The sequence below is a fragment of the Emiliania huxleyi genome (assembly GCF_000372725.1).
Source record: "Emiliania huxleyi CCMP1516 unplaced genomic scaffold EMIHUscaffold_5, whole genome shotgun sequence".
Taxonomy (NCBI): domain Eukaryota; phylum Haptophyta; order Isochrysidales; family Noelaerhabdaceae; genus Emiliania; species Emiliania huxleyi.
The window spans coordinates 976,379-991,617 of record NW_005198244.1 but is presented as its reverse complement, the minus strand read 5'-3'; the positions used below and the strand labels follow the sequence as shown (position 1 = coordinate 991,617).

Here is a 15,239-nt window from a genome sequence, read left to right as displayed (position 1 = left end):
GGCCGCGCGCGCAGAGCTTGGCGGGGGCAAAAATTCTTTTGTCACTGCACTCACGCTTTGACCTCTCTCTGACACAGACTCACATGAGGCTCTGGCCGCCACAGCCCCGCTCGCTGGTCGCAGCCGCCGTCAGCTGCACACGCTGCTAGTGGCCAACCGCGGTTCGGATCTTGCTACTCGGAGCTAACGAACACCCCACTGCACGCCCCACACCACCACTCTGCACTCACTTGCGCAGGCACTTGAGTAGACCCCCCGCCTGAGGTCTCACGTCCGCGAGAAAGAAAGAAAGAAAACAGACACGCCAAACGAGGGATGGGACGAGGACAGGGTCCCCACCTGCACGAGCAGGATTTTGGAAGAACGATCAGGGGGACAGGTGGGGCTCTCCTGCTCCTGACAAGGGACACGACAGGCTCGCAGCGCGGTGCGCGGTGGACTCCCACATCCACTGGCGGTCTCATCTCAGTCTAGCGACCTGCCTCCAGCTTGTCGCTGGCAGTCTCTCCTACCACAGGCACACTGACACAGGGGTGGCAGGGGCGGCGGCACGAGTCTCCCACATACTATGCGGGCCTCACTAGAGGTGCGGCCTGTGCGTGTCCTCGCCCTTGAGGGTGTCGCAGGAGGTGGTGGAGAATGACCTCCAGACTGACCCGGAGAATCACCTCCACCAGCCCCAACTCAACACCCCTGTTATCACACTCTCCCCCCCCACAGTGACGAATAGTCTACCTATATCCCTATATTCCCACACCCTGTGCAGTGGCACGTCACGCCACCCAGACCCCTAATATTGGCACCTCCGTCGGGCGCCGAACAGGCGCCCAAACATTGGCACGTAATAGTCTCTGACTGCTTCTCGTGGGGCCGCCGCGCCGCGAGACAGTCGACCTCTTTACTGTTGTGACACCACAACTTGGCGCAGCTGGCGCCTTTCCCCCCACCGGTGTGACACCACACCTTCGTACCTTGAATACCTTCTACATATATGTCAGCCTCGGATTGAGGATGGCTTTACAACCTCACCAGCGGTCAGCAATGCCGCAGAGCCGTGCACGCGGCTCACCACTCACACTTGCTGGGCACCGATCTTCGGGTTCAGATGACCATCCCTCTGCAGAAGGGGGACGAGGGACGCCTCACGAGCCTACGGAGGGCCTCGACCCGTCTTCTTGCTGGTCAGACCACTCCAATCCCCACGACAGAGGGGGGAGGGGAAGGGGCTGTGTGTCTGTGCATGTGCATGTGCATGTGTGTGTGTGTGTGTGTGTGTGTGTGTGTGTGTGTGTGTGTGTGTGTGTGTGTGTGTGTGTGTGCGTGTGGAGCCGCCCTGAACGCCACGAGCGCGCCGCGAGCGCCGTGCGCCGCAAGCGCCGGCGAGCGCCGTCGGCAGCGCGCGACCGCCACCCAAAAGCGGAGGTACATTAGGAGCCGCAGCCGGCCTGCTCTATCAGCCCCGCAGCCGCGGTGGCGCGACCGGACCGCGGTCGCTCCAGGCGCCTTGGTCGAGCTCCAATCGGACGAAAGAAAGAAAGAAAGAAAACAGACAACCCAAGGGAGGGATGGGAGATCGGACGATCTGTGCCTCGAACTCGCCGCCATCTTTTCGGTTGCGAGCTCAGGGCCGCCTTGTCGAGATCGCGGCGCAGGAGAACACGCAGAGTTGAGCACCACAAACCAAGCGTAATGGCGCTAATCATCTCCATCCTCGCCGGCACGCTCTCGCTCCCCACCACATTGTACGACCTCCCAGTCTCGAACCACGGCGCACGTGTGCGCCTCCTCCTCTACAAGCGTGGCCTGGAGTCTGCCGTTCGAGTGGCCTCGCCGATGGAGCTTGGTGGCCTCCGCGGCGAGAAATATCTCTCGCTCAACCCGCAGGGCAAGATGCCGCTGCTCGTAGATGGCGACTCGTGCGTTTGGGAGACCGACGCGATCTGCCGCCACCTTCTCGAGAAGCACGCTGCGGAGGGCGACGGTCCCAGCCTCTTTCCAACGAGCCTCGCGGCACGCACTGCGGCGGAGGTGATCGTGCGTCACCATGACACATACATCGGACCGATACAGGGCTGCCTGTACAAGCCCGCGCCGCCCTTCGGCCGCTTCACCAGCCGCCGCGATGCGCTCCAAGAGCTCGTCAAGCAGCTGGCAGTCGCGGAGGCCCTGGCCGACCCCACCGGCCCGTACCTCGCGGGCGAGGAGTTCAGCCTAGCCGACGCGACGCTCTTCCCGACGATGGTCTTCATAACGCACATGCTGCCCAAGTTTGAAGACGCGGTTGCCAGCCCGGCCGGCGAGGCGGGGCCGCGACTAGGACCGCGGCTGTCGGCGTGGTGGTCGCACACGAGCAACGCCGACGAGGCGGCGAAGCGGGTGGCGGACGAGATCCGGTCCGGCCTGCAGCCGTGGGAGGAGCGAGGCCGGTGGGACGCTATGCTTTACGCGGGCGCTCGTGACGTCGCCCCAGCCACCCTCTTCGACAAGATCCTCTCCAAGGAGATACCGAGCGAGGTCGTCTTCGAGGACGCGCTCTGCCTCGCCTTCCGGGACATCAACCCCGTGGCCCCGGCGCACATCCTCATCATACCAAAGCACCGAGACGGACTCACCGGCCTGGGCGCCGCGACTGCCGAGCACTCGGCGATTCTCGGCCACCTGATGGTTGCTGCTGCAGCCATCGCCAAGCAGGAGGGCCTCAGCGAGTTCCGCCTCGTCACGAACAACGGAGAGGGCGCAGGCCAGTCGGTCTTCCACCTGCACCTGCACCTCATTGGCGGCAGGCCGCTGGAATGGCCGCCAGGGTGAGGGCGCGCGGTCGGGAGTGCACAGGCTCACATGCGTATTGTTCATTTTATGGTGGAGAGATGAGAGCGGTCTCAAGCCTTCACCGAGTGCGAGTCCGAGAGTTGACGGACGCGGGTCCTCTCGCGCTCCACCTCCTGTCCACCCGACGCGAATCTCGACACGGAGAATAGCAGATTTTCTAGCAGATTTTGAGAAAAAAAGAAACTAGCAGACCCTGGGCGTCTCCTGAGCGCTGAGGGGCTCTTTTTCACCGGAGAGAGTACTCTTGGCCCTTGGCGAGGGCCCGCACATGGATGCACTGGAACGCATATCGCATTGGCACGAAGTGCAATGGGCCAATGCCAATGGGGCCATTCGGATTTTACGCCATTATTTTGCGGCTCTCACGTCGACGTCTCTCAACTCTCATGCAAGTGACAGTGACTTCTGAGCCACTCGTGCTCGGCTTACACGCTTTTAGTCCCGTACCCAAAGCCGACCGCCCCATCAGACCGCGACAGCGGGCTCGTCCGAATCGGCGGCGCCACCCAGCTAGGGCTCCACGGGTTTGGGCTGCACATGCTGGGTGTGCTCGGCAATGAGGAGGGAGGCGCCCTTGTCTTGCCTTGCAGCGCCTTCACATGGCGCTCGCCAAAGAGACAGCACACGGTGAAGGCAAGGAGGGCAGATCTGAGCGAGATGCTCGGCGAGGCTGACACCATTTCTTCTGCAGCTGGTGGAGGTGGCGGCGGGGGCGGCGGCGGAGGCGACAGGGGCGTCTCGAGGCAGGAGGCCGCTAGCGGCGAGGTGCGACCGTTGTGTCGGTGCGCAGCGGCGCGCAGCCTGGACCAGATGCGCCTCCACGGAGGCTGCTGCGGTTCTCGCACACCCTCGGTGTCGCAAAGCTTGTCACACTCCCCGCGCCCTGCCGGTCGGCCCTCGATGCGACCCAACCAGGTGAAGGGAGGAGCCACCGCGAGAGACACGCCACCGCCTCCGGGAGGATGAGTTGCTGCCGGCGACAGCATCACGCCGAGCAGCGCGCTCTGCCGCCATAGCGTGGACATGTAGAGCGCGCTTTGCCGCAAAAACGCGGCGCCGCGAGCTTTTTGCGGGTTTCGGATGCTCCGTTCGCGTTCGTCACGGGAGAAGCTCCAGCCCGTTACCTCCTTTTTGTTACGTCCTCCCATCCCTCCCTTGGGTTGTCTGTTTTCTTTCTTTCTTTCTCCTTTTTGTTGGATGTTGAGTCGAGATGTTGAGAGTCTAGTTGGTAAACACAAGTAGATGCACAAGCACAGGCTGCTCTCGAGAAACAGCAACGACAGCACTGACTGGGTCCCAGGAAGGCGAATGCCAGCTCTATTCACACAAAAACACAAGGACCCAAGACGCACAAGCATAACAGTCGAGAGACAGCAACGACAGTCAGAAGCCAGCGCGCTATTCACAGCAAACTTCAGAAAAAGCTTTCGAAGGATCTCGTGGACGAGACAGCGTCGACGACATCAAAGAGACCCTCAAGACTGGCGTCCTTCCAGACCTGGGCTCGCGGCCGCTGCCGCACGTTTCCGTGATGCTGCTCCTGACTGTCGGTTCGGCCTCCTTCATCTGCGGCCCAGGGGCTCGCCCCCGCCCGCGCGCCGCGCGCCCCGCTCGCGCTGAACGGCTGGTGCGCGAGCCGGCGATGATCCTCCCCGAACTGGCGCTCACCACTGTGGTTGCGGTGCCCGCCCTCATTACGACTGCGCTGCAGCTGCAGCGCGTGCCATCGCGGCGAGAGGACCAGGCTCACGACGCCTGGGCGGAGCCACTCGCAACGAGAGATGCGGCTGCACCGATGCCGAACGCTCCGTTGTGGTCTCCGGGAGCCACGCCGTGGGCGCCCCCGCAAGCTCCAATACCGCAGATGGGTGCGCACGGGGACGTCTACCAAGCCGTCCTCACCGCGCCGCCGCGCACCGCAGTGCAAGTGCCTCCTCCCCTCGACGCGCCACCACGGCCTGTCTCTGCGCCTCTGCCCACAGCCCCTGCAGCGGGCGGCGCGTCGCCGGCGGCGTCGCAGGCGGGGGCAGCCAAGGCGGTGTGGCTTGCCAAGCACAAGGCGGAGGCGGAGGCGCCAAGGACCAGTCCGGCGGCGATGGCGCGGCCGCCGCTGCCGCCGCCAGTCGTCCCACCTCCTGCGATGGCGCGGCCGACGCTGCCGCCGCCATTCATGCCGCCATCGACGCTGCCGCCGCCGGTCGTCCCAGCTCCTGCGATGGCGCGGCCGCCGCTGCCGCCGCCATTCATGCCGCCATCGACGCTGCCGCCGCCGGTCGTCCCAGCTCCTGCGATGGCGCGGCCGACGCTGCCGCCACCGACGCTGCCGCCGCCGGTCGTCCCAGCTCCTGCGATGGCGCGGCCGCCGCTGCCGCCGCCATTCATGCCGCCACCGACGCTGCCGCCGCCGGTCGTCCCAGCTCCTGCGATGGCGCGGCCGACGCTGCCGCCGCCATTCATGCCGCCACCGACGCTGCCGCCGCCGGTCGTCCCAGCTCCTGCGATGGCGCGGCCGACGCTGCCGCCGCCATTCATGCCGCCACCGACGCTGCCGCCGCCGGTCGTCCCAGCTCCTGCGATGGCGCGGCCGCCGCTGCCGCCGCCATTCATGCCGCCATCGACGCTGCCGCCGCCGGTCGTCCCAGCTCCTGCGATGGCGCGGCCGCCGCTGCCGCCGCCGACGCTGCCGCCGCCGGTCGTCCCAGCTCCTGCGATGGCGCGGCCGCCGCTGCCGCCGCCATTCATGCCGCCATCGACGCTGCCGCCGCCGGTCGTCCCAGCTCCTGCGATGGCGCGGCCGCCGCTGCCGCCGCCATTCGCCGCGGCGCCACCGATGACCCCGCGCCAGGCTACTCCTGGCACGCCGCATCCCGCGCCGCCTCGGGCCGCGGTGCAAGCGCCTCCACCCCCCCAGGTCTTCGCGCCCGCTCCCGCACCCGTGCAACCCCTGTCGATGCCGACACCGCCAATGACGCCGCGGCCACTACCGCCGCCACCGATGCCGCCGTCGGTGACGCCACGGCCGCTGCCGCACCAAGCTGCTCCCGCCGCGCCACCTCGCGCCGCGATGCAAATGCCTCCAGCCGTCGCCGCGCCCCCGCCTCCCGTCTTTGCACGTTCGCCCGCTGCGCCTCCCGCCGCATCGCCGGTGGTCGCTCCTGCGATGGCGGGCAACGTGGTGCCGACTCAGCCCGAGGCGGCGGCCAGGGCGGCGTGGCGGTCTTCTCAGCGGGGAGCTTCGCCAATGGACTCGACACGCCCACAGACCGGACGCGGACAGTCGGCCGGACGCGGCGCCGCGGGGCAGTACGCTAAGTGGAGCGGCGGCACGGCCTGGTCGACCGACGGTCTGGCTACGAGCGAGTCCAGCATCCACGGTGCCGTCCGGCTCGGCGGCAGCGACGGCAACGGCCTCGGCGGCGGGGACCGTGTCAGCCGTGGCGCCGGCGCCAGCCGTGGCCGCGGCAGCGCCAAGTGGAGCGACGGGACGGGCGAGGCCAGCCTGCCTCTGGGTGGTCGGCACGCCTCCAGCGCCACCCGTGGCCGCGCTAGATGGAGCGACGGGACGGCGTGGTCGGCGGACGGGCAGACGAGGGACGGGGCGGGCTCCGTGGGCGCAAACGGCGGCGACGCGGCGGCGGCGGCGGCGGCGGCGCGGATGGCGGCGGCGAGGACGGAGGTTGCCGCCGCGCACCAGGCGGCGGAGGCGAGGGCGGTGTGGCAGGCGGAGGTGAACCGGCGCCAGCGCCGCGACGCCTTCTCGCGCGCCTCCCTCGAGCTCTCGCCGCCGCCGCCGCCCGTGGCCGAGGCTGACACCAAGGTACAGTGGCTCGCCGAGAACGAGCGCCGCGGCGGGCACGACGCGCTCGCCCGCGCCCGCGACCGGCCTGCCGCCGAGCGGTCGCGCAGCGCCGCGCTGCCCGCCGAGCACGAGGCGTGGCGGTCGGAGGTTGCTCGGCGGCACTCCCGCGACGCGGACGCCCGCGCGCAGGGCCGGCTCTCAGAGGAGCCGCGCCACGAGGGCGGCCGGACGAGGGACGGAGCCAAGGAGGCGTGGCGGTCGGAGGTCGAGCGCCGCCACTCGCGCGACGCGACTGCCCGCGCGCAGGCGCGGCCGGGCGAGCAGCCGCTGCCGCGCCGCGCGCCGGAGCACGACATGGCCCAGCAGGCGTGGTTCGCCGAGGTGGAGCGCCGCAGCTCGCGCGATGCCACTACCCGCGCCCGACGCCGGCCTCCTGCATTCTGATTCCCCCTATTAGAGAGGGGGGTGATGCATGGTACATGCGGCTTCGCGGGGAGAGGGGGGGCTCGTCACATCGCGAGAGGCGAGACCACACGGTCGGCAAGTGGGGAGCGAGTGCTAATGTATGGGGCTTCGGCGCCCCGGTTGTGAGGCAAATAAGTAATAACCGCACACTCCAATTCGAACCAGCGTGTTCGAGGGGAAGCCCTCGAACATTTTGAGTGACGCGCGTCGCGCCCCGGCAGCGCCAGCGCCCGGCGGCAGCGCGCGCACGCGGCACTTGTTTTTTCCGGATTCCGCCGCATCAGCCAGATCACACACCGACACCCTCTTCTCGCCCGGGGACATACAAGGCTGTCTCAAAAGGTCTCACGATTGGCGCCGGGACCGCCTCGGGATACCAAATCTGCCTGCGGGCCGATCCTGTCACGCAGCTCACAGCTCACTCACGTACCACTCGGCTCGCCGCAGAACCAGCCCTGCACGGCGAGCATGCACGCGAGCGGCCCGGGCGGCCTCGGCGCGGGCTCCGCCAGCGCCAGCACGTGAGGGCGCACGAGGGCGACGCTTGCTGCCGCTCCGAGCAGCTCGACCACGCAAGCCTCGCTCACCGCCTCCCTCCCCCTCCCTCCCGCCTCCGCCGCAACCGTGCCTCTCCGCACGCCTTGCGCAACGCCGCCCGCCGCTCTGGCGGCGCTGTGCGGGGCGACGAAGAGGAAGACGCTGTGCCGACTCGCCAGCGGTCGCAGCTCTCGCACCCGCGCCTCCCCCACGCCCGGCAACCGGACCGTCTCGCACGCCACGAGGGAGAACTCCAGCCGCAGCTGCTGCCGCACCCGCTCCGCCGCGCGCCGCTCCAAATCGCGCCTCGCCCCTCGCGGCTCGACGAGTAGCTCGTACCTAAGCGTCGGCACGCCTCGCCTGACCTCGCCTGATCTGGACCACCATGGCCCTCGACGGGGAGCGCGCACCCGTCCGCCGCTCTGCGGAAGCGACCGACCCGGACCGACTCGCTGTCGGCTGCCGCCCGCGCCGCAGGCAGGACGAACCGCTCCGCGTGAAGCTTCCGGGCGAGCGAGTCGACGGGGACGGCGTCGGCGGAGGGCCTCGGCGGCGTGGCTGGCTTCTTCCCCGGTGGGGTCGGCGGCGGCGGGCCAGCCTCTGTGCAACCCTCGCCGCCGCAAGACTCTCCCTCGCGGCTGGCTGGGGAAGCGGGCGGCCTCTTGCCTCGCCTCCTGGCGCTGGCTCCCTTACCGCTGGGGACCGGGCGCGACGCGGAGCCGGGCGAAGGTCCGGGCGAGGGTCGCGCGGTGTCGACGCGTCCTCCCGCCGCCTCAACGAGCGAGTCCCACCTACGGGACAGCCTCAGAGACAGGTTTCGCGGAGCAGGGCTCCGCCTCCCGCCGGCTCGGACGAGCCCCTCACTCGGGCAGGACGAAGTCTGCGTTCTGCGCGACGCCGCGCGAGACCGCGACCCGCCGCTGGTGCACCTGGAGGAGGCGTGGGGTTGGGGTGGGGTTTGGCAAGGTCTGCAGCAGGCGTCCTCGCGAGTGGGCCGGTCGGCTCGCAGGTTGCGAGATCTTTCGAGGGGCAGGAGGCTAGAGGTGCGGGCTGGCGGACTCACGAGGGCGGTGGCGAAGCCCTCGCCGCGCAGGGCGCGAAGGTCGCCCGCAAAGTCGCGGTCGCCAGACAGGATGGCGACCAGGGTCGACCCCGCGAGCGCCCGCTCGCGCCTCGAAAAGCGAGCGACGGCGTCCTTGAGCGCCGTGTCGACGGCGCCGGACTTGGAGCCGACGCGCACATAGGTGACGCCTGCGTTGAGCAAGGCCTCGACCGCGGCGTCGGTCGGGTGGTGGCGGATTCGCTCGGGCTCGTTCTTGGGGAGGAACATCAGCCAATCCACGACGCTCGGCGGACCACGGAGGCCGCACACGGCTGTGATGCGCTCGACTGTCCGCTTCACCAGCCGCCCGGCGTCGAGGTCACGCGCATTGGAAAGGTAGCAGTTCTCGCCGTCGTGGAAGACGACCAGCCGAGCCGCGGTGCGGCGGCGGCGGCAGCGGTGGGAAAGGAGGAGCAGCGCCCCGAGAAGCGTCAGCGTGAGAAGCGGGAGCAGCGGCGGCGGCAGGAGGGCGACGGCTGCGGGCGATATCTGCAGTAGGCTGTCGGTGGCTTCCGCGTCTGTACGGGAGGACTGTCGCCATCTTGGCATCAGGGGCTCTCTCTTGCGGAGTTCTTGTTTCTGACAGTCGTCCGCGCCCCCGGGGGCCCGTTGGTCGTGATCTGTGATCTGTGATCTGTAAGGGTCCGCCCGCAGGCGCATTTTGTATACCGAGGCGGTGCCCGGTGCCGAACCTGTCGGACCTTAAGACAGCATAGATCCCGCGAGGGTGGTGGCGTCCCCGTCGGGTCAGGGCTGAGGCGGGGGAGGCCAACCCGATCTCTCCGACGTCCCGGGGGCGCAGTCCCGTGGAGCTTGTGGTAGCTTTTTCTTCTTCGCGCGCCCTTTGGCGACTTGCCGGACGATCGCAAGTCGCGGCCCTGTGCGAGTATATAGAGACGCCGTCGCTCTCAAATCGCCACCGAAGAGGTCGACGCGGCCGCAGTGGGCGATGGCTAGCTGGTGGGACACCGTGTGGCGCGAGGCGCGCACCACCGTGGGCCGTCGCGCCAAGCGCTTCGCGCCCTCGTCCGACTCTCCGCCACCGCTGCCACCGCGAGGCGTCGGCGGCATCGTGGTGGAGGAGGAGGAGGGACCGGATGGGTGGGACGTCGTGGCGGTCAAGGAGGAGAGACGCCACCTGGCCGAGGTGGGGTCCGGAGACGGGACCTCAGCCTACGCCGGTAGCGGCGCCTACTTTCGCGCCGGCGAGCCAGTCGACGAGGAGGACGAGGAGTACAGACGCATCTGGAACCTGCCTCCTCGCAGCCCAGCAGCCGGCCAGCGGCCGCCTCCGGGCGGTAGGGCGGAGCCGGCCGCAGCAGAGGGCGCGTCGCACACCGCGACAGCCACGGCAGAGGCGGAGGGAGCTCTTGCGGCGAGCACCGGCTCTGCGGCTGGCGTGAGGCGGGCAGCAGGAGGGAGGGGAGGCGGCGGCGGGGAGGGGGGTGCGGAGGCCGGAGAGGCTCTCGCCAGAGGCGGCGAGCTGGGCGGTGGGCCCTCGAGCGAGCCCGGCGGCGGCGAGGGCGGCGGCGAGGGCGGCGGCGAGGGCGGCGGCGAGGGCGGCGGGGAGGGCGGCGGGGAGGGCGGGGAGGGTTGGAGTTCGAGGGAGGCGGTGGGCGGCGCGGCGAGGTGCGGCGGCGAGGCCGGCGGGGCGGGTCGCGCCGGAGGCAGCCGGGGCGGCGGGCAGGGAGGCGGGCAGGGAGGCGGGCAGGGAGGCGGGCAGGGAGGCGGGCAGGGAGGCGGGCAGGGAGGGCTCAGCCTGCGGCGGCGCGGCGGCGGGAGGCGTGGCCGCGCCAGAGCGAGCGGGAGGCGAGAGGGCGTCCAGGACATGTCCCGGGACATGTCCGAGGCATGTCGCGTAGGTCGGACCCAGCCAGGGCGAGCGGCGCTGCGGCGGAGGCCGACAGCGACGCAGCCGATGGCGGGCCGCAGGGCGAGCCGCAGCCCCGACCGGTGCCTCCTCCGCTGGCGGTGAGGCTGCAAGCGGTCAGGCTGCACTCGGCTGGCGGCCCGCTCGGCGGCGAGGCGGAGGGCGGCGAGGCGGAGGGCGAGCCGCCGTCGCCCCAGTCGCCTCTCAGCTTCAGTGAGGAGGCGGCGGGCGGCGAGGCGGCGGGCGGGGAGGCGCGGGGCGCTGGTAGGGGCCGCCCCGCCCCGCGCACGCTGCTCGAGCGTGCGTTGTTCGGAGGGTAGGCGGCGCTGTGGGGCCCGGTGTGGCTGGTCGCCGCCTGCTTGCGGCTGCTCGTTCTGGCGGTGGTGTGGAGCGGCACGGCGGTGGCGCACGTGCTGCAGGGCGCGTGCGCTGCAAACCACCCGCGGCTAGTTGCGAGGCGAGATCTCGCCGAGATCTCGCCGAGATCTAGCCGAGATCTAGCCATCTCGCCGAGATCTCGCCGAGATCTAGCGGACCAGCCGCGGCTGGCCACGAGGCGAGCCTCGCTCCGGCGTTGCGCCCGGGTGGCGCGCCGCGCGTGCATGACGCGCCCCCACGCTGCGGCGCCGCAGGCACGCGCTGCTCGAGCCAGCTTCGCGGCAGTGCACCTTCCGCTGCCTGCTGCTCAACGCGTGCCTCTACCGAGGCGCGCTCTTCGTGTATGAGGCAGCGCTGCCCGCCGCCGTCGAGGCGCTGCTCGGGGTCGACCTGGCGACCGACCCGAGGTGGCTGGGGACACGGCTCGGACACGTCCGGGACACGTCCTTCTCAGCTGGCTTGCTGCGGCGACAGGTACGGCTGGTACGAGTGGGCGGTCCTGCTGCTCTGGTCGCTTCCCGCCTACCTCGTCTGCGAGGTCTCGCCGGGAGATACGCCGAGAGTTAGCCGAGGTCTAGCCGAGGTCTAGCCGAGGTCTAGCCTACCGGTGAGGTCCTCCCGGCAACCACGGCACATCTCGGCTGCACCTCGGCTGCACCTCGGCTGCACCTCGGCTGCACCTCGGCTGCACCTCGGCCGCATCTCCCCGCAGGTGGTCTCCACCTCGTGGCACTACGAGATGCACCGCGCGCTCGCGAGCCGCGCAGAGGCCGCCGCTTCGCCCGCAGAGGCGGCGGCACAGGGCAGCGGCGCTGCGGCGGGCGGCGCTGCGGCGGGCGGCGGCGGCGGGGCGGAGGGGGCGCTCTCGCGTTCTTGCACGGCCTGGCTGTTGAGGGACATGTCCGAGACATGTCCTGGCCCTCTCCCTGCAGGCGCTCTCGCTCGTGTACGGCCGGCTGGTGTATGTGGCCTTCCTGCTGCAGGCGAGTCAACGCTTCAATAGCAGTGGATGATGCACTAATGGCTGGTGACGTGCCCTTCCTGCTGCTTCCTGCTGCAGGTGAAGCTAATCTACTCGCTCCCGCTCCTTGGTCGGTCGGTGATGCTCCTCCTCTCGGCGAGATGTAGCCGAGATGCTGCCGAGATGCTGCCGAGATGCAGCCGAGATGCAGCCGAGATGCAGCCGAGATGCAGCCGAGATGCAGCCGAGATGCGGCCGAGATGCAGCCGAGATGCGGCTGAGATGCAGCCGAGATGCAGCGGTGGGTGATGCTGCTCTTCCCGCCACGGCGTGCTCGGGACGTGTCCGGGACGTGTCCGCGACTGGTCTTCCGAGCGGTTCGCAGGCGCTGCTGCACGCCTACGACTCCTTCGAGATGCACTGGGCGAGCACGCACCGCGGCGTCGCCTCCCGCTTCCGCCTGATCGAGTCGCACTGGACCTTCTTTGTCGGGTAGCTCTCCGAGACGCGTGCCGGCCCGCCCCGACGCCCCTGCAGCACAGCTCTCCCCGCCGGCAGGTACGGAGGCGTGCTCGCCGCCCTGTCGGCCGGGCTTCGCTTCTGGGACCTCTTTGTGCTGCGCGCGGTGCCACGCCCCACCACCGCTACTGCGGATAGCCCCTCCCAGCCCACGCGACACGCCCGCGACGCGACCGCGACACGTCCACGACTCGCCCGCGACACGACCGCGACCGCGACACGTCCGCGACACGCCCGCGACACGTCCCGCAGGTCCTCTACCCAATCTACATCGCAAACGCGCCGCACGCGAGGTACTCCGACGCGCCGACGAGGAGGCTGCCCGTCTTCCAGGATGCCACCGCACGCCTCCGTACACATACCGCCTAGACGCCCAGTTGTCGCCAGAGCGGCGCCAGGGCGGCACTTCGGACCGACCCCGGACTCGCCCGCCGCCGCCCGCGCCAGACGCCCGCAGCTTGCTCCCTCGCCCCCAGGCGTGCTTCGGCGTCATCAACTCGGCGCTGCAGCTCGCGGAGCTGCGCATGCGGCCCTCCCGCAGCTAGCTCCTCCCGGCAGCAGCTAGCTACTCCCGGCCCAGGCCCTGTCGCAGGCACATGGCAGAGAGGAGGGGGGGGGGGGGGTTGGAGCCGCTCGAGCAGACACGAGGTGCGCGCGCGGCGGTTGAGTTGTGCGCCCAGGGAGCAGTGTTGGCCGTTCGCCGTGGCGGCGCGGTGGCGCGGCGGCGCGCTGGGCGCCATCGGTGCCAGGCGTGTGGGCGCCTCGTCGAGCCGTGTTGTGCGAGTCTCGGTCTCGGAGCTCGCCTTCGGGCAAGCCTTCGCCCATGTGCCGGCACAATGGGCGGCATCCTACCGCCTGCAATGTACTTTAATATTGGCAAGAGAAAAGCAGGATGACACATGGTAATATTGACAAGAGAAAAAATCTGCGGGCGCCGACGGCGGCAGCGGCCAACGCGGCCTCCTGTCCCGCCCTGCTCTAGCCTCTACATGAGACAGAGAGAGCCGTACGCCATACGCGCGCTCGCTGAGCGAGCCGAAAAATTTCTCTCCCCTAAGGCCTTGTGACTCGAGGGTCGAGAGTTACCCGTCGGCCTCGAGTGTCGGCTCTATCCCCGCTCGTCTCGCCTCTACCTACTCAGGGCACGCCCCCCTTTTCAGCCTCCTAGGTGCGACCACGTCCGCGTCCACTCGATGGTGCCGTCGGCACTCCACCACTCCATCAGCACCTGGCGCTCGCTCACGAACTTGAGCACCTGCGTGAGGGCGAGGGACGGGACCAGGCGGCGTCGGTTCGCAGCCCCCAGCCACGGAGCGAGGTCTGCCAGCCCGCCTGGTGGCGGCCGCCACCGAGCTCCTTCCTCCAGGTGTTCTCCGCGTCGTCCGGCGACGGCGCCAATATGTGCGTCTCCCCTGCGACAGCGCGGCCACGCGGCTGCAGGCGGTGCGGAGGAGATCTGGGGGGTAGGCGCGAGGGGAGTGCGCACCCATCTCCCACGAGCAGCAGCAGACCCGCACTGAGAGCTGCAGCGTAAACACGAGCGTCGGGTCAGTTACCTTGCCGCCCTTGCCGCAGCCACCGGGCTCCAGAACGAAGGTGCCAGGCATCGATCCAATGGCAAAGTACCTGCGCGGCGAGGCCCAAGCGGCTCAGAGAGCCAGTGCCAACAGGCGCGCGAGAGCGGCGCCTCGTCGGCTGAGCACCAGGTCGGCGGGCGGTCCCGCTCGATCTGCGCGAGCGGCACGTTCCAGATGCCATCCAGGTCGATCTTGCCGGAATAGGCGGGCGGCGAGTCGTAGGGCTGGCCTTCGCGGAACCTGGTCATGCGCGGGCCGAGCCGCCTTTCGCAAAGAATTTACACGATCCATGTTGGGAATTTGAGCTGGCTTAGCACTTGAGTGGATAGGGTCGATTCCGCGTGCTACGGGACCCCTCGATCGTCTCGCCCTCCCTCACTGGAGTGTTCACTGGGGGGGGTCATAACGAGCTCATTCACCAGCCCCGCCCACCCCACTTTGCACTTAGACGAACAATCAATCGAACGAACGAGTATCCCATGACCCTCACTCAGACAGACTCAGACAGACCTCCCCGTGTCTTGTCTCTGTCGCCACGCTCCCGTATGCGCCTCTGTTGAGAGGTGGCTGGAGATCAGTGTCCGAACCCTCGAGCGCGCTCTCTCGAGCGCTCTCTCGCTTATAGGCCGCCCGCGCAACCGCGGCCCCTCATACCATGTGACCTATTAGGAATATCTCACTCTGTTGCGCCGCACGTCGCTACTCACTCGCTCGTATATTTAGGTGTCTCTGTCTAGACGATCTCGGGAAAAGCTGGTAGCTCGCATGGACCGTTATTAGATATTACCCCACAACACATCGCACCCCCGCGGGGACCGGGCTCGCGGCGTCGCGCGCGCATTACCGAAGCCGTTCGTTCGCTGTTTTCGCGTGAGGGTGACACGTGCTCTCGCCTGTGACCACGCCAATACGTCAGTCAGTCAGTCAAGCGAACAGATCGCGAAAACGCACACGCACCAGGACACCCCACTGGGACACCTCTGACGAGCGGTATCCCTGGTGTGGACGGTTTTTTTCGCGGTATCCGCGGCGGGATATGGCGGGATGTGGCGGGATATGGCGGGATATGGCGGGATATTGGCGGGCAGATACGGGGAGATACGGGCAGATACGGGCAGATACGGGGAGTTGCGAGGAGATGCAAGCAGATACGGGCAGATACAGTCAGATATTGGAGAGATACATCAAGATACCGCAAAAAA

General features: G+C 68.8%; 5 protein-coding genes across 5 annotated transcripts; 4 read left to right on the top strand and 1 right to left on the bottom strand.

Moving 5' to 3' along the window:
* Positions 1 to 2,256: 2,256 nt before the first annotated feature.
* Positions 2,257 to 2,808, top strand: EMIHUDRAFT_61926 (hypothetical protein; the record flags this gene model as incomplete). The annotated part of the gene is made up of 1 exon (XM_005767071.1): positions 2,257 to 2,808. One exon carries the CDS (start codon positions 2,257 to 2,259, stop codon positions 2,806 to 2,808), a length of 552 nt encoding a protein of 183 aa, XP_005767128.1.
* Positions 2,809 to 4,471: 1,663 nt separating this feature from the next.
* EMIHUDRAFT_197211 (hypothetical protein) lies at positions 4,472 to 7,072 on the top strand (the record flags this gene model as incomplete). The annotated part of the gene is made up of 3 exons (XM_005767070.1): positions 4,472 to 4,756; positions 6,524 to 6,892; positions 6,995 to 7,072. The coding sequence occupies 3 exons, from the start codon at positions 4,472 to 4,474 to the stop codon at positions 7,070 to 7,072; spliced, it is 732 nt and encodes a 243-aa protein (XP_005767127.1).
* A 443-nt stretch (positions 7,073 to 7,515) lies between these two features.
* Positions 7,516 to 9,281, bottom strand: EMIHUDRAFT_461564 (hypothetical protein; the record flags this gene model as incomplete). The annotated part of the gene is made up of 4 exons (XM_005767069.1): positions 7,516 to 7,969; positions 8,041 to 8,421; positions 8,495 to 8,559; positions 8,694 to 9,281. 4 exons carry the CDS (start codon positions 9,279 to 9,281, stop codon positions 7,516 to 7,518), a joined length of 1,488 nt encoding a protein of 495 aa, XP_005767126.1.
* Positions 9,282 to 9,674: 393 nt separating this feature from the next.
* On the top strand, positions 9,675 to 11,993 carry EMIHUDRAFT_448173 (hypothetical protein; the record flags this gene model as incomplete). Its single annotated transcript, XM_005767068.1, has 6 exons — positions 9,675 to 10,514; positions 10,595 to 10,853; positions 10,923 to 11,059; positions 11,235 to 11,387; positions 11,455 to 11,509; positions 11,913 to 11,993. The coding sequence occupies exons 1-6, from the start codon at positions 9,682 to 9,684 to the stop codon at positions 11,991 to 11,993; spliced, it is 1,518 nt and encodes a 505-aa protein (XP_005767125.1). The 5' UTR covers positions 9,675 to 9,681.
* A 363-nt stretch (positions 11,994 to 12,356) lies between these two features.
* Positions 12,357 to 13,005, top strand: EMIHUDRAFT_197208 (hypothetical protein; the record flags this gene model as incomplete). Its single annotated transcript, XM_005767067.1, has 3 exons — positions 12,357 to 12,433; positions 12,500 to 12,566; positions 12,937 to 13,005. The coding sequence occupies 3 exons, from the start codon at positions 12,357 to 12,359 to the stop codon at positions 13,003 to 13,005; spliced, it is 213 nt and encodes a 70-aa protein (XP_005767124.1).
* Positions 13,006 to 15,239: the final 2,234 nt, after the last annotated feature.